The following is a 27,551-nucleotide window of genomic DNA, read 5'->3' as shown; positions in this document are numbered from 1 at the left end:
CATTACACTCCCTGGAAGTAGCAACAGAAACTTCATTTGGTGTGTAATATGCAATAACAATATGTTTTGTCTTTCTCTTCAAGTACCATATACTTACAGAGAGAAGATATGCTTTGTATACTATGCCCTGATCTGATCTGATACAGTAAAATCTTTGGCAGTGTAGGTTATTGAAGAATGATGTTCACTGAGAGTTTCTGTGGGCCATTGTCAGAGAGTAGAAATGGTCAGAAGAACAAGAAAAAAAATACTGTCTATAAAGTATTTAATATCACAGACTTATAAATAAATTATACCATGTAGTCCATCGTATGAACATTCCATTCACAGAAATGCAATAAATAATTAAATTAAAACAGACAATTGGTATAAAAATAAAGAATCTTCTCAGGAGATGTAAATATTTTACAGAATTATATATCATGCTAAAACACATATTGAAGTGCCTACAAGGGACACTTATGACCAAAATCATAAATACATTGTTAAACCTCCCTAGGAGGTAATGAGCTTTTATGGTTTACTGTATGTACTCATCAGACAGCTAAAGAAACCTACATTTGTTTCTGCAGAGAGTGCAGTCAGTACAAAGTTCATTTTACAAGAAAAAAAATACGTCATGATTGTATGAACATTTGGAAACACGGTAATTAGTCCTTCCAAGGTCACAGCTTTCTCCTCTTCATTTTTCTTCAGAGAACGGTGTTAAAGAACAAGTTGATACCTTCTTGAAGACTGGTCTGTTCTTCACTGATTTTTCTGTTCCTCATTTGGGATTCAAACAATACACTCTTGGAAATGCACTCAATTTTTAGTTACTCTGATGATGAGTTGCACCTGATAAAAACTTCTGCACTTTCATTGACCCTGTCTGTCAGCAGAAATCTCAGCTTTAATTAGGAGCTGATCTATTGTATGTTCAGTGGCTTTTGAGCTTAGCTTTTTCAAATTAAAAGTAAGCACTGATGAATAAAACACAGAAAAATAAATAGAATATGCTAAAAGAAATGAGTAAAGCTACAGAATCTGACAAAAACTTAATTTCATAAATTAAATTTGCAATTAACCATTAAAAGGAATCTAGTAAGCCAGTAGCCTGAAAGAAGAAATGTGAGAACAACAATTCACATTGTGAAAAAAGCTAACTGGAGTCCTCAGGGTCATGTTAAGTGAATGTGTATTCTAGGGGGATTACAAAGTCATCTGCAGTGATTGTGCTCACAGTGCCCAGAAGTGCACTGTCAACTAACATCAACTATCATAATTTAGTAATTAATTTTTCTGCTACACTTCTGTGCTAGATTATCCAATAAATATCTTTTTCTTCAAGATCTCAGGACAGTCAAGCTTCTATACTGTATTTGTTGTAGTTTCCCACTATTCTTTTGAATTGTAACTATAGGTTGTTAATGAAGTTGTTTTCTAGGTATTAGAAATAAGTCAGTATAACAACCTTAATTTACAAATGCAAATATTAAGTTTAAAAAGCCCTAACCCTTTGTATTACACTTGGTGTGGTAAGACCCTTAGTTTAGTAACAGCAGAGCAAATAACTCTAAGCAGAAATAGCTACATTGCTTATTGCATTAAGTGATGTCTCATGTAACAAAAATAAATTGTTTCAGTGTACACAGGAGTCACTAGTTAGCTTATGACATTCTAGTAGAATATTGCTTTTCTATCATAAAATTTCCATCCTAGGCACAAAACTTGCTTCTCAGTGGTTTGTAATGATTACTTACAAATACTAAATGTACCAATGTTCTCTTTGACAGGGCATGCTAATCACATTTCAGTCACATTTCACCTGTGAAAAATAATTTTATCGGACTTTTTTGGAATATTCATTTGAATGAACAGAGTGAATTACTGGAAAAGACATTTACAAATTAATATACTGTATGCTTTGTTCAAAAATAGATCTCTTTTCCCCCCCAAACTCTGCACAAGCAAAGGTTCCATGGAAGTGAATGAAAACTGCTATTTTATTTGTTGGTCATCTGGGACTCTGCAAAAGCAGCACTTACTTCATGATAAATGCATTTAATATATTCTTGCATTCTGATAATTCTGTCATAAAAATTGACATGTCTAAAACCCTGAAAACATCAGCAGGTACTTCTAAAATTTCTTTCAAATCCAAATCTGAAATAAAATTTTGTCCTGACTTTCTCTACTTTGTGTGCTTTAAAATCCATAGCAGTAGCAGCTACAGCTTCACATGTTGGTTACCAATAGGTCATTTAAGGACTTCATGCATAACAAAATCAGGAGAGAAATGGGGATAAAAGGTTGCAGAAGACCATTCAAACTTGCTACTTGCTAGCTTAATTACTTACATATGAATGACAGTTCATTTTTAGAATGTTAATTCTCATGCAGTAACATGGAAATGCTGAGATACTGGATAGAACAATATTCAGAGGAACAACAGCTTCAAAGAAGGAGAAAAAAAAAAGGCCTAAAAATCTAAATCAAGATTGTCATCAGCCAGAAACGGGGATGATACAAGAGGAAAAGAGAATTTGCTGTGGAAAGCGTGTTCCGTGCTGCCCTGCCTGCTCTCACATACATGATTGAGGAGAGTCACATTCCAGGACAGTGAAAAAGTGCAGGCAAAAAACCTTTTTGTATTAATTTTCCTTTAGTCTGATGTTGTTAGGGGTGGAAATATTTTTAATGGCTCCCTCTTTCTTTATGGAGGTAACTAAGCTTATTGCCATTTTCCATCATAATACTAGGTGTAGTTTTCCTATTTTTTCTCTCTGCTACATTTATACTCAGTAAAGAGAAGGTTAGATGGAAGGTTAACTTTTACTGGAAGGCTTTATACTCTTCCTAGCTTGAGCTCCATCATGCTGCTAGTGAAGTTACTTAACTTCATATATCTCAGTTTGCTCACTTGGGGGTAATATCTGTTCCATAGAGTTTTGGAAGTTAAACTAACAGCAGCTCCTCAGCAGGAAGAGTCTAGAGAGGCACAGTATCATTGCAAGCAGAATATATATATGATATATAAGCTACTAAAATCTATTTTTAAATGCTATGGTATAGATTTTTACTAAAAAAATATTTCAAAGCAATTTCTGGCCAAAGTTCCGCAAAAATTTTCACAATTCAGAAGCTGTATAGTGAAGTTTCCATATAACAAAAGTTTGACAGTTTTTTAAAGGAAAAATTATATTTAAAGCCTAGACCATAAAAGTTAATTGAGAGTAAGAAGAATAAATAGTGTTATGGCATATGAATATAAAATACTATCTTCTAACAAGCAGTACTATGGTTTTGAGCTGCTTCATTCTGAATAGTCATCTACTGTGTTAGTTGGACAAAAACAGTACTGGACAGTGGCCAGTTATTTCAAGTGCCTCTGGTGTATTTATGATGATAAATTGGAGGAATCTAGATGGAATTTCATCTCCTGAAGTAATTTTGTTCCCTAAAGAAGAATTTTAGGTATCTGCTTACATCATTTGGGTTATAATCTTCTTCTCATTGAAACCCATGGCAAGTCTTGTTAACTTCAACATGGAAAGAGATCAGACCCATACCATACAATGTAATTTGTAAATGTTTTTCCAGTAGTTTTGTTTTTAGAAGGAAGATAATACAATCTTTATACAATATAAATACTTGAAGTTGCACTTTTAAGAAAGTTAAATGCAGGATATTTTTCCATAGATGACTAAAATATACAGTCTAAGAAATTATGAATAAAATTGTGTGTGTGGTAATATTATAGATAAATTGTAGATATTGTAATTGAGCCAAATAGATAATTTTCCAGGCTTCAAAACTTCTGATAATTTATATTTTTGTGTGTTATTTTTTTAAAGTTTCAAATACCTGTTTCTCAGTTTTATCTGAGATCAGAGCAGATATGCTACTGCAACAGTAGCCATTCTCACATACTCCTAATCAGTAGAAGCTAAGTCTCATAGGAGAGTCTATTTTTGTGAAGTAACATTTTAATTTTCATTCTAAGGTGAAGCTCAGATCTTTTTTGAAACATCATCTGTCTTATGAATAGCTATTGATGTGAACCTCCGTAACATTTTTGGGAGAAGTCTTCAATTACCGCACACACCACACAGCACAGTTATGTGAAAATGTAAGTATTTTCAATTGTTTTCTTAAATAACATAGTGTCTGCTTTAAATAGTGGATTTTCCATAGTCTTCGGCTCCAGTGTGTCCTAAATTAATCCTTGAATAACTGTGAAAACAACACAGTGTTAGAAATAATGGAAAATAAGGATATTTGTAATTTTTTGGAAAATGTCAGAAAACAGCCATGAGGAATCAACTCTAATTACCTTTTTCATCAGTTTTGCAAAGCTCTTCAAAAAGTCTTTGGGGGCTTTTTTTCCATAAGATTCACATGAAGACTCACACTGCTGAAAGATAAAGAAAGTTGTGTCACTTCTAAAAAGCACATCATAATCCTATATAATACTTGAGGTTTCGTACTGAAAAAGCAAGAGGGCTGCAGTCAAAGCCTTTTACAAATGGAAAACATGAGGCTCAGAAAGGCTAGCCAGTCAGAAAGGAAAGGAAAATGGTAACTACACCTTTGATTCATATTTTTTCACAGAATCACAGAATGGGTGAAGTTGGAAGGGACTGCTGGAGCTCATTTAGTCCAACCCTTCTGCTCGAGCAGGGTCACCTAGAGTACATTGTCCAGGACCCTATCCAGACACCTTTTGAATGTCTTCAAGGATGCAGACTCCACAACCTCTCTAGGCAACCTGTGCCAGCGCTCAGTCACCCTCACAGTCAAGAAGATTTTCCTCATGCTCAGACAGGCCTTCCTGTGTTTCAGATTGTGCCCATTGCTTATTCTTCTGTGACGACGCACCACTGAGAAGGTCAGCTTGAGTCCACCAGGACCCCTGGTCCTTTTCTGTAGAGCTACTTTCCAGCAGGTCAGGCCCCAGCCTGTACTGGTGTATGGGGTTATTCTTCCCTAGGTGCAGGACCCTGCATTTCCCTTTATTGAACTTCTCGAGGTTCCTCTCTGCCCATCTTCCCAGCCTGTCGAGGTCCCTCTGATTGGCAGCACAGCTCTCTGGTTTATCAGCCACTCCTCCCAGTTTTGTGTTATCGGCATCTTTTCAGTAACTCTTAGCCCCTTGTTTTGCACATCAAATGTTTGCTGTTATCAAAATAACATGCGCACAGTTGACTAATAGGGTCAGATTGAATATCTCATTCTAAAGTGTAGAAAAATGGTTATTTTTACTTCCATAAGGTAGAAAAACAGACCCTTTAGAAGTTTGAGGTTTAGGACTCCATCAATGTAGATGATGTCTGTTATAGAAAATAAAGAATAATGATCAAGATTATAGGCATTGTCAGGAAGTCCTACCTTGCCAGAGTCTCTCAGGATGGTTCTTCTCAAGATCTTAACTGTTTTGATAAATGTAGAATTTACTTGGCTGTTCTTTGGCTGTAACTGCAAAGTTCCTCTCTGGAAGCAGGTTACAGCTGTGAATAGGCATCCATCCTAGGTTAGGAACAGAAGGAAGTCACTAAGCTATGGCTAGGCAGTTTTAAAATTAATATTGCAGCACTTTTTTGCATAGACTTGGGAAATGATCCATGCACAAGATTCAATATGCTAGTTATTCATTGATAAGATTTATCTCTATTTTCAGTTAAAGTTAATTTTGCATGTGAAAAAGATTTTTAAACTTTACTTGGATTTCTCTTTGATAGTTGCTTAAGTATTTTCTCACAAAATAAATGCCTAAAATCTCCTTTTGGATATTGATCATTACAACGATTAGAAGAAAATGTTATGTAAGAATAGGTCATGTTACATTTTTTTGATGAACACAGGCATGAGTATTTTCTTTTTTAAAAGCTAGGGAATATCACTTTTCCTCAGTGCTTCATTTTTAGAAAAGATTCTTTTTACTAATTCTGATGTCACCTGTTTAATAATTATACTTGGAATTCACATAGAACTGCATGTTTACAAATGCTATTTAAAGATCCTTCTTCAATAGAAGGGGAAATGGAAGTGGTGAAGTTAGCTGCCTTATTAAAGGGAAAAGAGAGAGTTAGGGTGAGAGGTAAGATAAGAAACCAGGCTCCTAGCTTGTATTTTCCTATTATGTTGCTTTAAATTTAAATGCACCTTAAACCTGAATCAAGGCCAGCAAGCACTATCTATAGCTAAGTTGAAAAAGAAGCTATTTTATGTTACGCTGTATTCTAATGATAAAAATTTTCTGTTGCTGCTGCTTATCTGGAATAAAAGCAGCCTGCTTTTTTCCCCTTCATGCTGCAGTTGCATATTAATTTTACCAATGCTGACAAAAAATCTACAAGTGGTCCAGTGCTTTCCTGTCCATTGGCCATTTTCCTTGCTAGGCATACAACTGTGGAAAATACCAGCAAAACTAGGCTATAGTCAACAGAGGAAGAAGAGCACTGTTTAGCAAAGCCATTTTCTAACCTATTTTCCGTTTTCCAAAGAAACATTTAGAAATGCTGATTATGCACATTAGAAAGGCTCTAAAGCCATCATCTTTGTTTTGCATACTAACTGCTACCAAAGCTGAATCTCTTCCGGTTTATTAGATGTCACTGCTATTTGCTGCTTTTTCAAGGAGAAGGCAAAATCCTTTATGTTGCTTGTAGCAAACTTTAATAGCAACCTTTTATATTGGTCAGATATAACATTCTGTTTTCCTTAAAAACCACACATTTATGTTTGTTTCAAGCTTCTTACCGTAACCAGTCTTGCTTACTGGAAAAAAAACATTCGTTTTTATAGAGATCAATTTTCCAGCTGAAACTGAAAACATTTTCTGCCTCATCCGTGATGAGCTGAGAAACCAGCATTTCTCATATATGCGCCTCTTTTTTTTTTTTTTTTTTTTTGCTGAGTTAACTGTTAGCCTGAGGGCAGGCCAACAGTCAGAAGACCACAAAGATTGTACTTTTTTGGTATGTCTTAACAGACTAAGCTCTCTGATGAAAAGATTAAAAAACATGGACCGCTAGTTATGTCTGAGAGTGACCAGGCAAGCATGTAAAATTGCCGTGTCAAAAATACGCTGTATCTGATCTGAACTAACTTTGCAGATTACCCTGAAAAGCCTTCACTTCCTGAATCAGCGAACAGCAGGGTTAGATGCTGATCTGACGTAAATCAGCATTGTGCCATTGGCTTCCACTGCCATGTCTATTGACACCTGCAGTGGATCAGACTTAGTCTCTTTTCTGTTTTGAACTAGTTTCAGCATCAGCATGTTTTCTCAGAGTTGATGTGCTCTAATCTCTTAAACTTCTCGCTGCCTTCTTTTTTTTAATACTTCGCATTTAAGTGCACAAAGAAATTGTCAGATTGAACTGGGGCTAACAGTCTACCCACAAGAACCTCCAAGGAATTCAGAACCAATAGTGATTAAACCACTGAATTTTGGACCTTATAAAAGGCAGTCTTCCTCCTACCTATTGAAGCCCAAATTCAAATCTGGCACAAGCAGATTATCATATGAACAATATTCTGATGTTTAAAAAGAAATACAAGAAAGTAAATCCAGTTCTGTATATTATAGTGAGTATAGTTGTACGTAATCATGGAGCATGCAATTTTGCCACATTATAATTCATATGTAAATATTTGGACCATTCAGTAAATGTAAGGATGAATTACTTGTTTTGCTACAACCAGGTAATGTAATTGCTGGTGGCAGTTACTGGTAGCACATTATGATTAAAAAAAAAAATTCAAAAGCTGAACTCATATCAAACTTAGAATCTTCCAATATATGAATTCCTTAACTCCTGTAGTCTTTGAGGGAGGTATTCAGCACCTCCCAGAATCAAGACTCTAAAGCCCTAAGCTGCAAGCAAACTGCTGTCTTCCTTCCTGAGGTGACCTTTTTTTTTTTTTTTTTTTTTTTTTTAAGGCTCTGATGAAGTGATTACTCACTAGTTGTCTTTGCTTTGCTTCAGAGGTAGTGGCAGACATTGCAGTAAAATGACAGCTAATCATCTGATTCTTTTCACTTTGACATAAGAATTTAGAAAGAGTGTTAATGACAAAAAGCCAGCAGTTAGCTAGGGTGCATTAGGTTCCTGCATTGCGTATGTTTCTAGCAATTAGGTGGAATAGATCTCTTTTGGTCATGCTTGTATGTTCTCAACAAGTTAAAAAAAAATGCACCTAACCGTAAAGCCTAGGAGGAGGCTAACGAAAGCTGTGCCAAACATGGTGAGTTTTTTCCTTTCTTTTTGTTGTTGTTTTGCAAGATAGTTTACTGTCCTGAGCAAATAGCTTCACAGTTTGCATATTTCTCAAAAACACTGTACATAATTACCGTTCTTAAATGTAAGTCAGAACTGTGTGCTTTCTGAAATAGTTGTCAAGGCTCAAAACTCATTATTACATTTAATTTAAGACAGCTGATAACAGGAAAAGTATCACATTATGTGAACTACAGCTAGCTCTAGACCTTTGTTCTGTTTTGGGAATATGGAAAGAAAGCAGAAAATGTTCATCCTATGAGCTTTTAAGACATCTTTTTTTGTTATTAGCATTTGGTTTCATTGCAAGTCCTGCATCTGGCTACCTTCTAGCATACACGAGCTTTCTCTGACTCTTAGCATAACTTACTGCACGCAATACGTTCCAGACTTCGGATAACGCAAAATATCAGCATTAAATAATATTTAAAATAAATACCTCTATAAAAAGGGATTTACAGAGAGTTTGAGTTATTTTAATTAGCTGTAACGCAAAGAGAAATACAACCTATTTGCAGAATGCAGTTTTGTCTTCCCGGTTTACCTAATAGCACAGCACTCGTACATGAGAAGTCTTACGGAAACCACTGTGACTACGAATGAGAGGAAGCGCTATATAATATGGCCTTGCTGTCCTGCTGCTGACACTTAGCTGAGGAGGAGGAAGGGGGGGTCCCTTTAGGCTATTGCAGGAATACTCCTGGTCCTGTTCCCAAAACTACAATCCCTGAAAGTTTTGCTGCTCTTTCAGATCTCATCTGAAACTCCATTATTAGCACTATTTCTCAGGTAAAAGGAATACATATAAATGCTGGTTCTGTGTATGTTTTGGTCTACACACACCGTAGTAGAATAGTAGTTATTGTAATATCAACACTATTCTGACATTGAAAATACAGGAAAAAAAAAAAAAAAAAAAAAGAACTTCTATTGAAGTATTTTCTTTTCCAGTCTAGCTTGCATTAAGAGTACTAGGTCACAGGTAAGAAAAAAGAAAGCATCTACTATTTGTCAATGGAATAAACCAATATAAAATAAATTTGATTAGAAGGCAATGTTAAAGCAGTCTCACCACAGGGTTTTCTGGTGTATGCAGCAGTTCAGTATCCTGGAATCAAACAAATGTAAGTTAGAATGTTTAGCATTTGAAAATGACGTCCTTTATAAGATTTATTCTAAGTTGTGTATATATATATAATATATAATACTTGAAAATAATTTTAAATATTATGACAAATATTTTGCTTACCTCATTTTTCACTACGGTTTCTAAGTGCTCGATTGTCTTTACAAGCTGTTTGTATTTTACTGCTTTTTGAGGAGTTGCAATCAGCACCATACTGGAGCAGAAGATGACCATACAGAAAATAATCATCCTCTCCATACTGATGAGTTCTGTTTTAAAATGTGCCAGGAGCAAAGTTATGCTATCCAAGATGAACACTTCAGTTTGAACTGTTCTCAGGTATGCTACGTACCTACCTATTTATTGCTCCTTGCTGGAGATGTAAAACCCACCCATTTCAGTTTGGAAAGCTTTGTAGAATGGATTAATGAGTAACCCTTTTTTCTTTTCCACTGGCTAGGTTTATGTATGTGAGTTTGTGCGTAGGGGGCAGGGATTGATGGAGTGAATGAAAATATGCCCCATCTGCACATTGGACAGGAAAAAAAGAGAAAAGGGTGAATTCCTATTTTCACTTTGAGTCAAGAAATGAACGTAGTAAAAAGTAGGTACTTAGAAACTACAGACCTAGGTAAACAAAGATTGTTTTCTTTTTTTTTTCTTTTTTTTTCCTCTGTTTCTTACAGCATCTTATCTCTCCGATCCAATTGAAGCCCTTTTGTATCAGTGCTGGAGAAATATGACAGGACTTCTTTTAAGAATTTAAAAATATATTATCCTACTTACTTTACAGCATCAAAGGACTGTAGCTAGTTCCCCAGTGTCTGTGGACTGCCACTTTTACATTCATGGCAAGGTTTCTCTGACAATTGTGAATAAAAACGCATTTCTGCAGTTAAGCCAGATGAAGTTTGTTTTATGAATTTCAAACTAATGCCAAGTATTTTAACAGCATCTTAGAGGATATGTCCACTGGGTGGTGGAAGTACAGTTACAAGGGTCTGAGCTCAGGGAGGTGCAATGCAGTGGGCATGCCCTGTCCCTGCATATGCAACATCTGCTGCCCTGGGCACCTAGGGGGGCAATGCTGGAGGATCAGGGAGTAATCCCTGTGAGTCCCAAGGGATGTTACCACTTTGCAGCGGTGGTCCAGAGCTTATAACAGCTAAACACATTTGGTTATATACAGTAGCAGTTAGGCTTGCGATTAGTTTTGCAACTTACCGCAACACATTGGATGGAGATGTAACTCTGAGGCCTGAGAAACAATTCTCTGGGAATCTAAAAGTGCATTGTTCAGTATGAAATAGATTTAAAAACGCTTACTTTAAAAAATTTAAAGCCAGAATAAGAACAGCGGAATGATCTGGAGTAAGGAATAAAACAGGCTCCCTTAATTTCCTTAATGTCTGTTGTAATTAAGTATATATGCTACTTTTGAGGAAATACATTTATTATTTGGAAGAAGTGCATTACTGAAAGCAAATTTCTGCAATAAATGCTGGTAAGGAATGCTATCTTACAGGGTCTTCCACTGTTGCCTTCTTCCTAAATGACTACCACTAAATTTAAAGGTGTTTAAAGATATCCTTCTCAAACTTACTCCTTTCTTAGTTAAGTTGCGTTCAGCCCAAGCCCAATTTCTGTCTCTTGTAGTGAGATGCATCGTTCTCAGCAGGGCTCTGTGGAGGTACTTGGTACCTAGTGGTCTGCTGCTTTTGATGAGGATCAGTTGACTTCAAGATCAGTCTTCCTAAAATTTCATCACAAGAAGGAAAAAATTGACTTTGATCTTGTCTAGGCTTTATAATGAAATTACTCTTCAATTACTCTTACTATCAGTGAACAGTTGTCAACACTGTGGTAACGTCATTATGTGGTTGCTGTAAAAAGTAATTAAGGTCACTTGGATACCTTCACTGTGCCAAATGAAAAGGTGCTCAGCTGTCTTTCAGATTAAATCCTTGCCTCTGCAGGTCTAAATATTTTAGGTCTGAAGATTTAATACTGTGTAGAGTTTGTAAAAATGGACTTCAGTTTGATGTCAAATCTTTATCTAAAACAGTCCATGTAATAACCTAATGTATAAAATGCGCGTATGTGTGTGTGGTGAGTGAATCTGAGCAGAGGCCCTTTCAGTTGTTTTTAGTGGTTCATTTCAAAATCATCATCTAGGCTGATGCGATAGCTCTATCTGGCATTGTCAAGAGTGTTTCTTTTCTGTATATGATTATTCAGTGAACACTGTATAGCTTAAAAGAAGAAATTTTATGTAGGTATGTATGACTACACAAACACACTTACACTCCTATATGCACACACACTAAATCTCTCCCAGTAAAAGAAATAGCCAGTCATACTTAGTAGAACAGATATCCTGAAAAATGAGAACTGAAATAAGAGAGCCAGAAGAATATTTTCTTTTACCATGCAGTCTTAATGCAGTACGGTCATTTTCTTCTTTTCTTTTGATAGATGTGTTTTGAAATTATTTTAGATAAGCAGTAGACTGGAGTAGGGAGGAAGCTGCTAGAGGAGGTTTTAGGGTTCAATCTCAGTAGGTTTTATTCAGAATTTATGTTAATTTATAGCTAAATATTAAGCTAATAGCTAGATTTATAAGCCATAACCCATTCTTTTCGTGTGAAGTTTCGTGTAAATTGGTTTGTCATTTATTATTCAACACCTATGTGAGGCTGCTGGGGAATGGAGAGATTATTTATGAGAGTTTTATTCTTTACATGAAGATGATACTTAGCTCTGCTTCTCTTTACCGTAACTGACTTCTGTTTCCTCAGTAGTTTGAGAAGTAGTAGTTTGATTTAATGTGCATTGGTTTCTCAATCCAGTTTTTGATTACACCATTGGAAGTGGTGATAGTTCAAGTGCAGGCTGCTGATAATTTCTGCTTCTGCCTTGTATTGTCATTATTTCAACTTCCAGCTCCTTTTGTGGAGCTCCTTTGTGCTCAGCTTCTGTAGCTGATCGTACTAGCCGTGACAGCTTTTATTTTATGCATCTTTAACTGGTTAATGGGTTGGAAGCTTTTCCACTTGGATATGCTGTATACCTCTGTTAGCTGTGTTCTAGTTAGATGGTTGGCAGTTATGCAAAGATAACACTGCAAATAGTTTGCACTGACGAGACTCCTTCAGGACTATGCAGAAAGTTCACATAGCACACAGTATGGCTATCTGTGTGTTTTTAGAAACACAGAACTGGGGGGACAGCATAGAGGCCATCAGCTCTGTCCACTGCCCTCACAGGTACTACACTGTAATCATTTAGCAGTTGCTCATCTGTTTGCCTCCATTGCTGGTCCAGAATGCCTGTGCTTAGCCATTAGGAACTTTCTCCGTCCTTTCTTTCTCCGTCCTTTCTTTCTCCGTCCTTTCTTTCTCCGTCCTTTCTTCTTGCATTCGCAGCTAGTTTATCCCTTTCTTCTTGTAGTGATGTTGTCCTTCAGTTTAGGCCATTTTTCCCCAAAACTTGATGCCTTCATACTTGATAAGCTAAGATTGCCTTTGTCTTTGTCCCTGTTGCTTTGCTGGACAAGAGTATGCGTGTCTGCATTTTGGGTATTGATGTGTCTTGGGCATTTCCAGATATTGGTCCTGGCCTACACAACCACATGTAAGGCTATCCTAAGGCACTATAGCAGAATCATACTGCAAAGCTAACAATCATGCCAATTTTTCATCTTGCATTTTTTTCATAAACTCTTAATAGTTATGGGTCTAATGCAGTGGTTGGATACTTAGACTGTGCTGTCTCTGGAGGTACAATATGAATAATAAAACAGAGAGATAATCACAGGCTCAGCATGTTACTAACCTAGGGGGTCCTGAGATCCTGTTGCTTTAGGAAATAAAGAAGTTATCATGGCAAACAAAGATAGTACTAAATTCATTGAACTAAGCTCAATGCTGATGTGCAGATTTTAAAATAAGCTCTTTATCTGAAGAGCTTGTGCCCTTGCAAGCTTCATATTTAAGCACAGCTGTTACATTAGGTTGTGCTTATCCCTTCACATCTAGGTTTACTTAATGATCTTGGCTAACCAAGTTCAATTTGGAAAACCCTGGGATGACAAACAGGTTGTGTGTATTGTTTGTAGTCTTAATTATCCTTTTTGTATGCCACTGCACTACAAGATGCAGTTTATAATATAAGAAAAAGAAAAAAGATTGTTTACGTGAAAGCTTGATTGCAGTGAAAACCACGACATACTTTTGTGGTGAAACCCATTGTGTGAAAAAATGGCTCTACTACAAACCCTGGGACAGTTTGGACAGGAAGTAGTAAGCAAAGCGTTCCCCTTTCTACCGAGAAGCATCACAGAAATGTGGCAGACTTGATTCATTTACTGGTTCAATTCAGTTCAATTTCTTTTTTCATTTATGGGATACTTCACAGTTTTGGTAGATGTATGCTGGAGAGATGTATTAGTCTGAGATATTCCTAAATTTAATTTATGATATCTTAAAATAATTATGATGTTGGTTGAGTAATTAGAATGGGAAACTAAATAAATATTAGGCAATGTGGTAGCTGGTGGTTGCATAGCATTTCTCTAAAATAGCGTATAATCTTCTGTTTTGTATTATAGGCTGTAGAGGCACAATAATTGAACAAATGCACACTGACAGAGAAAGTGAAAAATAAGGACAAAGAAGAACTTGCTTTATGTCTAGGCAGTGGAGAAAACTCCTTGATATCCCTCTTATCAGATAAGTGTGAGCAACATGCTTTTTATATACGTCACTTCTCTTTTGTGGCTTAGGAACATGCTGAGTCAAATAATGACACTCTCTCTCGCGCAGTTGCCTGCCTGGCTGTGGGGGGATGGCTGCAGAATGGAAATCTGAAAAACCTCCCATCCCTGGCCCGTGAGGCCAAGTCTTCCTCTTTCCTCCTTGCGATAGTGCCACTTGCCACTCAACACCCAAATGCTGAATGACTTCGACCCCGAAAGCCCAGTTCCCCCACCCACATTTTCCTTTACAGTATTGCTGAATGGAGGCTTTTCCCATAGCTTAGTCATTGCTATGGCTCAGCCAAAAAAGCCTGTAATGTACAGGGCTGCTTTCAAAGAATTTTTGTAGCCTTATGTATATAGTTTCATGCATATACTACGACTCAGGGAGGTTGTAGGAAAAGCAAGGGGAGAAAAATATGCTGCAAAATGGGAGACTGGGAAGGGGGCACCTGTGTAACAGAGATTTAGGAAAAGTAATCTTTAAAATATTTTTGACAGCTGTGTAAGTTCATTTCACCGTGTCTAGACCTTGTTTTTCTTACTGTAAGCTTTTGCATAATTTTTCTGTTTTCTGACTTTGCTTAAAAAAGAGAAAATCAATTTGTCAAAAATAGAGAAAAAACTGTTTGAAACTGTTTACTCTAAAAATCAGAATAAATACATCCATGAATGTAGTAATACAGATACTCAAAAATTAATAGACTGCATACAGTACTAAAAAATTATCCAGAGTCTCCATAATATTCCTCCAGAGCTGTCATAGCTAGTTTCTAATATATATTAAAGTGTATCTAACATTTACTAATAAAAATAGATGAAGGAATTGGAGGAATAAAGGGAACAGCTCTTACGGCAGAATGTGCATTTCTGTCCTGAAAATATTAAGGATCAGAGAGATACAAAGCAAGGGCTTATATTGTAGAAGATTCTTCTATATCGTGTAAGGACAGAGTCTAACAAATACTCATCTGCCTAGGTTACAGAGTAAAATCTTAGGAGTCTGTTTCCTATTGGCAAGTCAAATTGAAATATCTCTGTGTATATATATATATATATATATATCTGCCCATCTCTTCCTTGCTTCTAGAGAATAATAGACCAGAGCAGGAACTCATCCTCCTGTTCAAAAGAATAGGTCAGGAAATCCCGCAATGAAGAGAAATACAAGGTAACTTCCATTACTATATTTGCCCTACCAGACTAAGCTCATAAGCAGAAAATTCCCCAAATTTCTAGAAAAATGCCTTCCATATATGAGACAAAAATACATGGCTTTAAATTCATACGGAAAGACAGGCAATTGGAACAGAACTAGCTCACAATCCCAAAGCTGAAAAGGGGTCAAATTTGTATCTTCTCATTTTTGAAAGATGAAGGGCATGGAAAAGAACAAGATACGACCTGGTACTTTGTACAGAGAAATCACTGAATAAATTTCTCCTGACTTCAAAGAACTTCTGTAAGTACCAAAACACCTACCAGGAGTTTGTAATATAGGTTGGACTGGTACCTAGATACTGTGGGCGTGCCTGCATTTGGGCTCTATTACCAGATTTAAAAATTGTCATTTTGTGCTTCTATTAGTCAACATCACTGATGTTAACATAATCTGTGGTTCTGAATTACAATTATGGTTGAGATACAATGCCACATAACAGAAAAAGAGGGAAGGTAAGAAGGGAGAGGCTTGATGGATGGAAAGTAGTATCTGCTTTACAGAACAGGCAAAATCTTTGTGAATCTAGTACAACTCTACTCATTTATTTTATCTGAACTTTGGAAACTTTCAGCTAGTGAAGATGCCTGAGGGATGTAAAGCGATTTGCAGATGTTCCTGTATTACCTCACTTGCTTTGTACCAAACATTGTATTATCTTAATTTTCCTCTCTTTAGCGGAAGTGCACAACTGACTATGATTATAAACCAGAACAATTTAACATTAACAACAAATGTATGTACCTTAAATACTAGGTGCATCCTGCTCCCAGATCTTAATTAAACCCAAAGATATTTGTACATTCTTAGTTTGATTGCTCTATTTGGATCCTTATCAACTAATAAAAACAAAACGTGTTGACATTTTGTGTCTTTTCGAAGTCCAGAGTGTGAGACAGGTCTGGGCCTGCTAGGCAAAAATGCAGGTATTCAGAATAGTCCTCTTTGGGGGCCTTATCCTTTCACATCTTTCCTTTAATGCTGGAGCTACCTCCTACCTCCTGGGTCACACCTTTCTGTGCATATAGGGTGGAAGAAGCCTTGCTGGGTCACCAAGTCTAGTCTCCTACCATTGCAGGCATCCACGTCATATAGCCCTTTTCACATCTTGGCTGAAAACCCCTGCACTGGCCTTTATCTTCACAATCTCTGTAACAATAACAGCTTCAAGCTTTTTCTGTGCCTGAGCTGCGTTCCAGCTTTTATAGGGGAATTTCATTCTTATTTATAGTACTAATAATCTTTCCCAGCTACTAAAGGACAACCACCTTCTGAAGGCAAAGCAGCAGTTGACAGGAAGTCAAGATACCACAATCTTTTTAACAACTCAAGGGCAGAAAAGCTGAAAGATATGAGTAGAGAGAGATAGAGTCAATAAGACAGAAAAGACAGTGCTCCTCTCCTGTACTGCAATGATGAGTTCTCCAGTCCTAGTGCTTGATGGCATTGCACTGGGGATCTTCAGGTCTCCTTATGATGCATGTGAAAGCAGTATGCCATCTTTCTACTGCATCAGCGTTCTCTAAAAGTGATACACGTTTCTTCATTATGCCACTAAGAAATGGTATGGCCTATGGTGTAAAAGATAGTGATATGGTAGTATTGGGAACCAACAGTAAATGTCACATCCATTCAAAACAATCAAGAAGAAAAGTCAGGAGAGACATACACAGATACTGACTAGTGAATGGAGGGAGCAGGAAAGCATAGAATACAAAATGCTGGCTTTGTGTTGCTCACTACCATTAATGAGCAGAAGTAACAAAAGTTAGAAGAGAATTTTTTCTATATTTCAATGTCAACAACATGAAACAAATAAAAAGCAAGCCATTACAGGCTCCAGATGGACAAGTCTAGTGCAAAGTCTACTGCAATCTATGGAAATACTTTCACTGACTCTAGTGGTTTCTGCAGTAAGACCAGCGCTACATACATAACTACTCCACCAGCTAGTAGGTCTCCCTATATCCTGCCCTGCGCTGCATGGTGATCAGCATCGCATCACAGCCTGCATTTTAGTTCTTGGTACTACAGACAAAATTCAGGGTTTGATACTATGGATTCTTTCGGAAGTCACTCACAAGGTTTGGTGCAGCTGCTGTGGGAGTTCGGGGTCTCTGCAGCAGTATAGCTGTTGCACCATCACATAGTCTGCAGAAATACAAGGAATAAGGCTAATGAGTGGCTACAGCCCTCTTTCCCTTCTCTCCAGCAAAGCTGGCATTATTTTACCTTTTTTATAGGTGTATTCTACATTAAATTATCTTTAAAATAAAATTCTCTTTTTCACTTTTTTTTATGCCTTACCTTTTTGCATGAAGCAAAAGGTACCTGTTTTGGTAGAAGCAGGTTACTGAATATCACTTTTATCCCTAACTAGTTTCATTTTCTGGTTCTCATGTATTACCAAAATACTGCAGTCTCTAGGTTGTACCACTCCCCATATATGTTATATGTTATATGTTATATGTTTGTGTGCATATACCATTTCTATTTGAATTATTTCTTCAATGACAGCATGTGTATTGGCTTCAAGTTACGTAAACTTCGCCCATTCACATTTTTCTCCTGCCAATTTTTTTTGTCCCCTAGGCCCAGGAACAGTGTCACTGGGGCACTTCTGCGGCATGGTAAGAAATGATGGGGACAGAGGAGCAGCATGAGATTGCTGTGGGGGAATTGGTCGACCTCCCCTTGATACTACTGCAAGTCCCCAGTTGCAGAGCAGTGCCCAGCTTCTGCCATGTACTGCTGCTGTGCGTGCTTTGAACTGCTGGATCAGCCATCAGACTCTGTTACTGGAACTCCTGTGGCAGAGAAGAGGCTCTGGTGTCAGGCTGCATAACCAAAGGGAAGACTGGGGCAGGAACCACTTCTGCAAACCTCAGGAGATAGTAACACAAGTGCTTTCTTCTGCAGCAAAGCCATTTAAGAGGTTTCTACTCCAGGTCTCAGCCATTCTGTTGTGTCTCTGCATCATGGTTTATAATTATTCCAAGTTAAAAACTCCTTCCTGCAAAGGGTATGGGGGTTTTGTTTGCTTGTTTTACTTTGTTTTGATTGGAATCGTTTCAGTGTAGACTCTACTCTCTTCTAGAACAACTAACAGATCAGTAAATAGCAATGGGTTGCTAGAAATCAGAACCATTTATACTAGCTTTATCATTGATCAAAATTGTGCGTCACCTATGCAACAAGTCCTTCCCTATCACACAAAGCAGAGGGGGCTAGTGGCTGTCACTCAGCAGTGTTGTTCCAGGAACAGGAATTTGGTGCAGATGCAAACATGATTAGGTGCTTTAGCTATGACTGAAGAACAACTTACAGAATTGTTTTAAGGAAGTCCTTTGTAAGATTTTAGGGAAGTCTTAACTCTGCAGCCTGGCCTGCAATTTAAAGATCTTGCAGGTAAAATTGTATCACTTAGGCAGGATTTGTTAAGGATTTTCAGGCAATTATATCAGTAAAATTTCTGGTGTGGATGTAATTATGCCAGTATAGAATTGTCTTAAGAAGGAATACTAATTATTCTGTTTCCCGTATATGAATTGCTCTGTAAGCGTGAGTTACTTTGTTACGACTTTATACTTAAACAAATCTACTATTGCATTGCTTGCAGCAGGTTAGGGAGTATTCTAAGATGACTACCTCATACTTTCCCTAAAAAGATAAAACTTTATGTGGCATCTATGAAAAAAAGCCTTTTTTCACTGATTTTTGTTTACATTTCTCTTTTTCTGTCTTTTTCTGTAGCTATAGTATGTAATAGGCATGAATAAATGCATGCGTGTTTACAGATATGTCTATTATATGTGCATACACATAGATTTAAAAAGGTACATGGCACAGTTGCTTTGCATAATGAGTTTCATTTCTTTTCACAGGTCAGCATGTTAAGTGAAGCTTGGAAAAACTATTGTGTGATCAGACACCGCACTGAAGCAGCAGCACCCATTCGGTAAAGGTACTCTTAGATAAAAAGCTGAATGCTGTGGTTTCAATGACTTATCGTTGAAACCTTGTGGTTTCTGTGTAGGAGGTTGTACAAGCTGGACACGTTTGACATCCTTGTTTCTAAGCTGTGAGATCTGTACATCTAATTTATGAAAATTATCTCTGGTTTAATTTTATTCTTTTTTTTAATGAAGTCAACATGATATTTTCCTTGCATTCAGTGGAAACAATAATGGAAATGTTTTAAGATGTTCTGTGAACATGTTCTGACCTCAAAAGGGAAAAGAATCAAGATATTCTTGGTTATGATTAAAGTTTAAGAAGGAAATTAAATACAGGGACTTATAGATGGAGTGGAGTAGAAAGCGTCTCTCCAATGTGAAGACAAATTAAGAAATTAACTTTGGGTAGTGACATAGACATTATAAAATCAGAATCTTGCAAGTGAGAATTTGATATAAAAAACCCTATCTACTAAAGTAAGGAAATTTTGAGTGAACAGTGGTCCTGGTACCATTTAGGAAACTCCACAATATCTGTAGTCTTTCACATGATCTAAATAAACTGGTAAGATTACACATGAGGTAATTTCAAGACCAATGGAAGTACTTTAAAGGTTGGACAAAGAGGGAGCTGCAGCCAAAGCAATTGCAATCCCAAAGAATCATTACTGAGCACCAGGTCAGTAATGTGCCTTTTTCTTCCTGGTTTAGTTTTATGATAGTTCAGTGAATTGATTCAGTCCCTCAAGGGGGTAAAGTGTGCTAATGTTGCTGCAGAGAACATAGCAGGCATGCACAGCTGGAGTTGGAAGGATGAGAAAGCAAATTTCTTGTCTTCTCTGCTGTGTAGCTATAGCAGAGACTCATTCATGTCTGCATCACTGGACTGGACCTGGGAGAGTTGTGGACCTACTTGAATTACCCTACTCTCTCTCACTTGCTCTTTCTCTCCCTTCTGCTCTGATGAGACCCTACCATCTGAGAAGTCCCCAGAGAGCTAAGCTGCTAGCAGCACAGGAAATCTGATCTTCTGGTATTGGCAAATGTTATTCCCTTCACTGGCATGAGCAGCAGAACCACACTGACTGCCCAAATGTAGATATTTTCAGCCACAGCAAGTTTTACTTCTGGAAGGTAAGTTCCCAGAAGCATGTACACCATTCCCTGTGGCCAGACTTCGTAAGTGAATCTATGAAAACATATTAGAAATGAGTGGAGACTTGAATCTCAAACAAAGAAAAAAAAAAAGAATATTCAAGGTTCACAACAGACTTGCAAATTTTCTTGCTAAAATATAAATGAAGTTAGTTGTTGTGTGAAAAATAACTACCTAGTACATCTGTGGAAGTAGAAAAACCCATCTGAAAGCATTAGCCAAAGACTATATAATACTTTCGTGTGAGTAAAGATTGAAAGTGTGGTCTCCCACTAGCAATTCATTTCGGAGGGATAACTGCAAGATTGATACTAATTTTCAGTAATTTCTATATCAAAATATTTGGCATAAGACAATGATTTTTTTTCTTGCTACTAACTGTGTCATTGTTCCTGATCAGGAAGATTTTCCTTTTGAAGAAAAAAATGTGTTACTCTACCTTTAACTGGAAAATGAAGATGTCTTGTACTGCTTGTGTTTCCTTTCCAGAAACCTGAGCCAATAAACATCATAACTGCATCTGTAGGTAAATATGCTAGGAAAACAGTAAAACTGCTGTGTTAGGGTACTCTTCTGAACAATGATATTTTTCTTGTCTGTTAATCATGTGCTTGTTGCAGACTTAACACTTGACACCACATTCTTTGAGCAATGTTTTCTGGTCTCTGAGATAACTTGTGGGAAATTATGAGAGAAAAATAAGGAGGCACAGAAGATGCCCGTCCAAATCAGTGGAGGTACTGAAAATCATATTTTTCCCATAATCATTGCAAACACGTGGGAAATGCAGATAACCAAGGAACAAATTGCATTTTAGGGATCGAAAATTTAGCTAGAATCAATATCATGAAGTTGGCATTCCTCTCCATATAACTGAATTTCCAGCCCAGATCCTCCTTCTCTGATATCAATAGGATTACAGGACTATTTCCATACTGAGCCTGAGGGAAACCAGTATCTGTGCCTCTGTTTTCTCTTTTCCTGTTTAATTCAGCCTACAGTTCTTCAGATCCCTGGCTGGCAATGTGTTAGGTGATTCTCATGCCCACTACATTTATATTTTCTTATTTTTATTCTTTTAAGTAAAGGCATAAGTTGTTTAAATGGTAAGTCAGCAGACATAAGAAGAGAAGAGGGGGCATGAGAGCATCTTACCCAGCCTTTGTCTTCATACCAGAGCACTACCTGCTACTGCCAGCAACTGTGCCACAGCTGGCAACCATGTATGTGCTTGTAGACTAATCGCAAGCAGAGTAAAATGGTAAGAGCTTACGTCGGTAGGAAGATTGCATTTTTTTGTGCCTTTTGGACTGGTCTAAAGGTGCATGTTTGTCAGTACTTCTAGCCACAACACTTTCATCTTCTGCAGTGCAGTTGTATTGTCCGTATCATGCACCATACATAAGGAGTTGCTGATTGGACTCCAGAGGTTTTAAAATAATTATATGTGACGTTGCTTCACAAAGGATGAGTGCGTGAAGGGAAGTGGAAACACTAAAGCTGAAGCGCAGAAAAACTTTGCTTGTGTTCAAACAAGAATGTCAGAAACAGCCTGAAGGAAAAAGGAGACAAAGAAGTAATTTCCAAAACATAACCAGATATCAAAGGAGGCTAATGTATTCTTTCAGCTTGCTGTGTGTAGCAGATCTGCAGAAGGTTAAAAAAGAACATTGTTCTATTTTGAGAGGTGCCATGAAAAATACTGAGTATGGCAGGGAAGCAGTAGATCCTGTAGCTTACCTCCTGCCTCTCTTCTTGCCATCACTCTCTGTGTTTCTCTGTTAGGTATGCTCAGTTTTTTCTGAGAGAAATTTGGCCATTCACTTCTCTTAAAGTTGTCTTTAAATTGAGCAGAGATTAAACAGTTTTAGCCTCTGATATAATCATGTTACATGATCGTTCTCCTTATTCATTCTCTAGCCCATCTTTTCTTCTCTATTGCTGGATCTAGTTCAGTGTTTTTAAGGATTGAACTGCATATGTTTCCCCCTTTTTAACTCTGTATTTCATCAATCCATATTGGATTTTAAATTGTATTTTTGTGCAAGTCTTTCATTCGTCTAACCTCATCCCTCAGACATGTTGGTTCTCCGTTGTACTCTTTTTCAGCTTCCTTTTTCATCTGTGCTTCTGCCATCTGGCTCTCATGCAAAGATTTAAAATGTCCATTGACTGTGCTTTTTTCCCCCTTTGTGGTCTTACTTTGCTGCTATGCCCCTTCCTATTCATCTCTGATGTCAGCATTTATTAGGTTCAATCTGGCTTCAGAACCCCATGTTCCAGGGAAACCTCCTGTATCAACACTGTGATAATTCAAGTTCAGCATCACTACAGCTTTAGTTCAGGTTTGCTATAGAATTTTATCTGTTTCTATTTTCTTTACATTAAAAAGATCTCAGGAGACATTTATCCTACGTAGGATAGAAGTGATAAAGAAATTTTACCTGAAAACATTACAGTTAGAGTGAGGGGCCTCCGCTGACAGTATTTTTCTTTAAAAATTTCTGACTAGGACTGCAGCACTTAAAAAATTAGCATTGCTTTTATCCAATTTTGTCAAAACTAATAAATAATTAGAAATACCAAAATCTTTTGTGCTGACATAATTGCATTTCAATTTTGAATTTTTAATATTTCATTCTGAAATTTTATTGTATTTAAAATCATTCTTAAGTGCTGGGAAAAAAGACTTCTGTAGTTTAGTGTAGAACATTCAACCCCAAGTGAGCTTTTTTTTGCTTGACCATCTCAAAAATTGCAATGTATTTTGGGCACTTAATTTATCTTCTGTAGAGTGGAAAAAATCAGCTGTTTGCTCTGCTTTAGGAGAACAGATTAGCATTTAACACTTGTTCTCTGCATATTCTTTTATCTTTGTGATTCAATACATATCCTGATAACTCTGAAACACTTCTATATTTGCTCTTTCTTTTTTGACATGTGAAAAAAAACACCACAGTGGTGTAGAATGGGTCATAAGTATTCCAGAAAACAAAGGCCAATGAAGTATCTATTAAAACACACATGAAAAAAATGGCCTTCAGCACATACAAACTCTGAGATGCATCCTTGTCTTCTCTACTTTAAGCACAAGTTAAATGGGCTGATGTAAAAAGAAGGGAAGTCAGCGCACCTATGTGCCCATAACATAATTACACGAGCTCTTTAAGGCAATCTGTAAGGGCCCAGGGTAATGCAGGCAGAAGAAAATGCTGGGGCTAGAAGGACCCTGGGAAGTGGGGCCCTTTCCCCGCCACCTGCATGCTGCCAGGCGCTCGCCACAGCGAACATGGCACCACTCCTGGGCTACTTCCTCGCATCCTGGCACCGTCCTTACGTGCATTGCCCCTGCCCTTCGTCCTCACTATAATGTGCTGACTGACAGACCTGTGGGATCTGCCACAAGAAGCTGCAGAAGATCTTGAGAGGCTTCTCTGTCAGCTCAGGGAAGAGCTGACAAATGCCAGTCTGCTGAGCTGCAGGGCACTGGAGAAGAGGTGATGGCCTGCTACTGTAATAATGCTGGTCTGCTTCCAGCAGGGCCAGAGCAATTTCTTTGCCTTAGCAAACCAGACTAATTAATTTAGACTTACAAGGTATTACGACAGGTACTAGTTTCTTTTTTTCCCTCACAGGAAAGTAAATCATGAGGCTTTTGGAGTTTAAACTCTGCCTCCATATCTGATTCTTGGTGTTTAAAAAAAGATGATCTTTTTATTTTTAAACATTAAGATAAGAATATGGTCAGGAGAAGACAATATTTAACACAAGAAAAAGTTGTCTTCTCATTTATGTAAAATATTCTTGCATGTTACTTAACATCTTCCATAACTTAATGGAAGATAGCCTAGTGTGGGTTGATGTGGACTGCTTTGTCATACTAATTCTGTGGACCTACACAGCACTTCTATGCCCAGAGAGGAAGTGGGGTAAAAGAGCCTTATGTAACCGTTGTTCAGTTCCCATTTTAACCTCTGATTGGAAAGACTGGGTTAGGCATGGGAAGCACCACGAGCCCTACGGCCACATCTCGCTCTAGACATTTGAAAACTCTGTACTTCTCGCTTTCCTGAAGGAGTGGAAGGGCAGCCATGGTATGGGGCATTTGGGGCTTATTTAAGGAAAAGCCTCAAATTCAGCTTTGTATTTCTTGAGTTTAAATGTAGTCCAGTATCCCAAACTGGAATATGAATCGAAATTTATGTGAGAATAATGTCAGGCATAGAAACAAACAGGAACAGATCAGTGCAAAAAGGGATATAGTATATTGCTATGAATCAGAATGCACTGAACCCACCCCTCTGTCATTTCTCAGTCCAGTAATGAGAAAGCTTTTCAGGCCTGATTAGTCATTTGAGGTGAGTGTAATAAATGTCAGAGAAACTGATATAAAAATAAACCATGGTAAATGCGAGGCATAGCTGCTCTCTAGTGGACTTGTGAATAGTGTCAACAATGGAAGTAAAATTAACATCCCTAGAGGATAATCATGTAGATGCTTTGCTGAGAGAAAAGGATGGTGATTTCCTACACATTTGAGCTTAGCTGCTGCTTTGTTTTCTTGCTCTTTCTCATCTCTTTATGTAGCTGGCTTATCCTGGGATTACAGAGAAATGGGAGAATGCAACAATGACTTCTAAAAAGTATCTCCTGCCCAATGCTGTGGTGAGCAGTATTTCGTTAAGCATATGTCATAGTTTTATTTGCCAGGGCCAGTGTTTCTTTTTAGCATCATGCGACAAAAGCAATGTGTCTCAGAGATGAGGAAAACTCTGTTTTATCAAAAAGGCCAAAGGTTGTTCAAAGTACAATGCTATACAGAAAGGAAGCAGAGAAACAAACTCCTACTATGTAGGAGCTCTGCTTGCATAAGGAAGAATAAGATCCCCTCAGGCTTACTCAGGAGAAAAACTACTGATTTCAGTGGGATCAAGGTTGAATGAAGTCAGCATGACCAGGTGTAAGCACATGCACACAGAGTACCTGGGGCAGCCCACTTGCCTGGCAGGGTCCAGGTCTGGGTACGGTACAGAGCAGTGTTCAACCTATGGACATACCCAAGGATGGGAAATTAAAAGTGGCATTTCTGTTCCTGCCCTCTCCATCAGCTTTACTGGCTCAGTGCTTAGCTAAATTTCTAATATATGTCAAAGAATGCTCCCACATCCACCTAAATACCCCCCCCCAAAATTAATGTATTGCCTGTATTAATTTTGTGGAGGGTGATGCCTGGAAGAATTTCAGAACAAGTCCTTCAGTTACATTCCTTTACTAAAGTAACTTAAGCAAAATTCACTGTTAGATTTCCTAAGTAGGCCCTGCACAGTGTGTACTCACTGCATGAGTGGCAGAGCACCGGAACAGGTTGCCCAGAGAGGTTGCAGAGTCTCCTTCTCTGGAGATACTCAAAGCGCGTCTGGACGGGATCTTGTGCAATGTGCTGTAGGTGACCCTGCTTGAGTAGGGCGGGTTGGAGTAGACGATCTTCAGAGGTCCCTTCCAACCTCAACCATTCTGTGATTCTGTGATTGTCTTAGGGACCAAATAACTTAGGATTCAAACTGCTAACAGTTTTATGTATGTGAGTGGCTGAAAAAGTTAATCTTTAATATTATGAAAAAAAAAGTATGCAACAAAATAAACTGTACTTAATCCAGAGTTATTTTTATATATTTTCAAGAAAGTTTGCTTAAGTTGTGGTCTATATTTCAAAAGTAGCTTTAGAAATAAACTGGACATCGCATTTCTAGTTTATCTGGAATCTGGACATCTAGATTTCTAGTTATTATTGAGAAAAGTATAGAGGTCTGGCAAAATACTGATGAAATAGAGTGTCCAACAGTGTCCTTTATTTTATATAACCTTAGTCATTAATATGACTGCTAGCTCTACCTGTAATAACAGGCTATTGTGGTGCAGTGGTAAAAATACTGTATTCAGATTTTTTTTCTCCGATTACCCACAAAAATGAGTGAGTGATAAAGAACAAGATTTGGCAAATGGCTCCTTTTGGAGCAGCCAAGACTGCCTGGTCCTCTCCAAGGAGTATGTTTCTTGCTATCTGGATCAAATCTCTTAACAAGATCTTTGCTCTGAGCTGATTTCTAGAATATGTAATAATAGTTGTAAAATGCTAAAATGGAAAATGAATGTTACAGTAAATGTATAGGTTGTATTGTAATCACAAAGACAAGTATCGGAACCCAAGTGAGGAAGATGGAAGAAAGGGTTGAGGCTGCTCTGCACAGATTTATTACCAGGGTTTTGTTAAGAGAGGAAAGAGAAATTGCTGTTAGTAGACACCGCACCCTCTGGTACTGTGCTGAAATACCCTTCATCAGTATAGCTCATTCTAGCTATGAAAGGGGTTTAATTCTTGCTGGTGAAAGAATTTGATTATAGATCATCAGTCTGCTATTGGAACAACAAAGCTATGCCAGCAAATCCTTTAAGTATAAATATGCCCACGTTCTTCTACTGTTACTTAAGAATGAGCTGTCTGAATTACAACTGGGGAGACTAGATAAAATTTCACTATGACCAATGCTATCAAAATCTCCATCTAGATTTTTTATTACTGATCTTAACAGAAAACACAAGGGAAAAATTTCACTAGGTTCCTTTCTTACACCTGCACTGCAAAAGTACATAAAGCATGGTTATGCAGGGTCACTGAACACCCAGAGTATATGCATGACTAACTCCAATGTTTTTTAAAGCACTAAGCTCTTTCCCACAATGATTATTGATTTTTTCTGATCATATAAACCATGTTATTTCCCTTCTGGCAGGGAGAGAGTCTGGAAGTTCTGATTGCTAATCCATTATTCAGTAAGGATTAGTTGCATCTCCCAGTGGGAACAACTTTACCAAGTCATTTTCCCATCATGTACCTAGAAAGAGGTTAGTATTTAGCTCTGTACCTGAATAGAGAACCTAAGTTATGAACTGGATTTTCACCGCTGCACCTAAGTAGAGGAATTAAATACCCTCCTGTTAGTCAAACTGAGAAAAGAGCTTTTTACCATACTAGAAGTACAAAATTTGGATATTACAATCTGTATCTCCAAATAT

At 37.5% G+C, this 27,551-nt stretch overlaps 2 protein-coding genes across 7 annotated transcripts in view; one reads left to right on the top strand and one right to left on the bottom strand.

Annotated features, from left to right (window-relative positions):
- BBS12 (Bardet-Biedl syndrome 12) overlaps positions 1 to 27,551 on the top strand; it is a 113,900-nt gene that overhangs the window by 43,728 nt on the left and 42,621 nt on the right. For 3 of the 6 annotated variants that reach the window (XM_062574009.1, XM_062574007.1, XM_062574013.1), the window contains exons 1-7: positions 4,808 to 4,870; positions 9,585 to 9,729; positions 14,000 to 14,126; positions 15,520 to 15,608; positions 17,958 to 17,995; positions 19,250 to 19,323; positions 20,967 to 21,003. The gene's annotated coding sequence lies outside the window, so the exon portion shown is untranslated. Of the gene's footprint in view, positions 1 to 4,807; positions 4,871 to 9,584; positions 9,730 to 13,999; positions 14,127 to 15,519; positions 15,609 to 17,957; positions 17,996 to 18,345; positions 18,388 to 19,249; positions 19,324 to 20,966; positions 21,004 to 27,551 lie in introns of those variants that run through there. The other 3 variants (XM_062574008.1, XM_062574011.1, XM_062574012.1) reach the window with 3 other exon arrangements.
- IL21 (interleukin 21) lies at positions 4,155 to 9,648 on the bottom strand. Its single transcript, XM_062574019.1, has 5 exons — positions 9,514 to 9,648; positions 9,337 to 9,372; positions 5,371 to 5,508; positions 4,296 to 4,396; positions 4,155 to 4,188 (listed from the first exon to the last, which is right to left on the bottom strand). Exons 1-5 carry the CDS (start codon positions 9,646 to 9,648, stop codon positions 4,155 to 4,157), a joined length of 444 nt encoding a protein of 147 aa, XP_062430003.1.

This window comes from Rhea pennata, chromosome 4 (assembly GCF_028389875.1).
Source record: "Rhea pennata isolate bPtePen1 chromosome 4, bPtePen1.pri, whole genome shotgun sequence".
Lineage (NCBI taxonomy): Eukaryota > Metazoa > Chordata > Aves > Rheiformes > Rheidae > Rhea > Rhea pennata.
The sequence above is the reverse complement of the archived record's forward strand: the minus strand, read 5'-3'. Positions and strand labels throughout refer to the sequence as shown.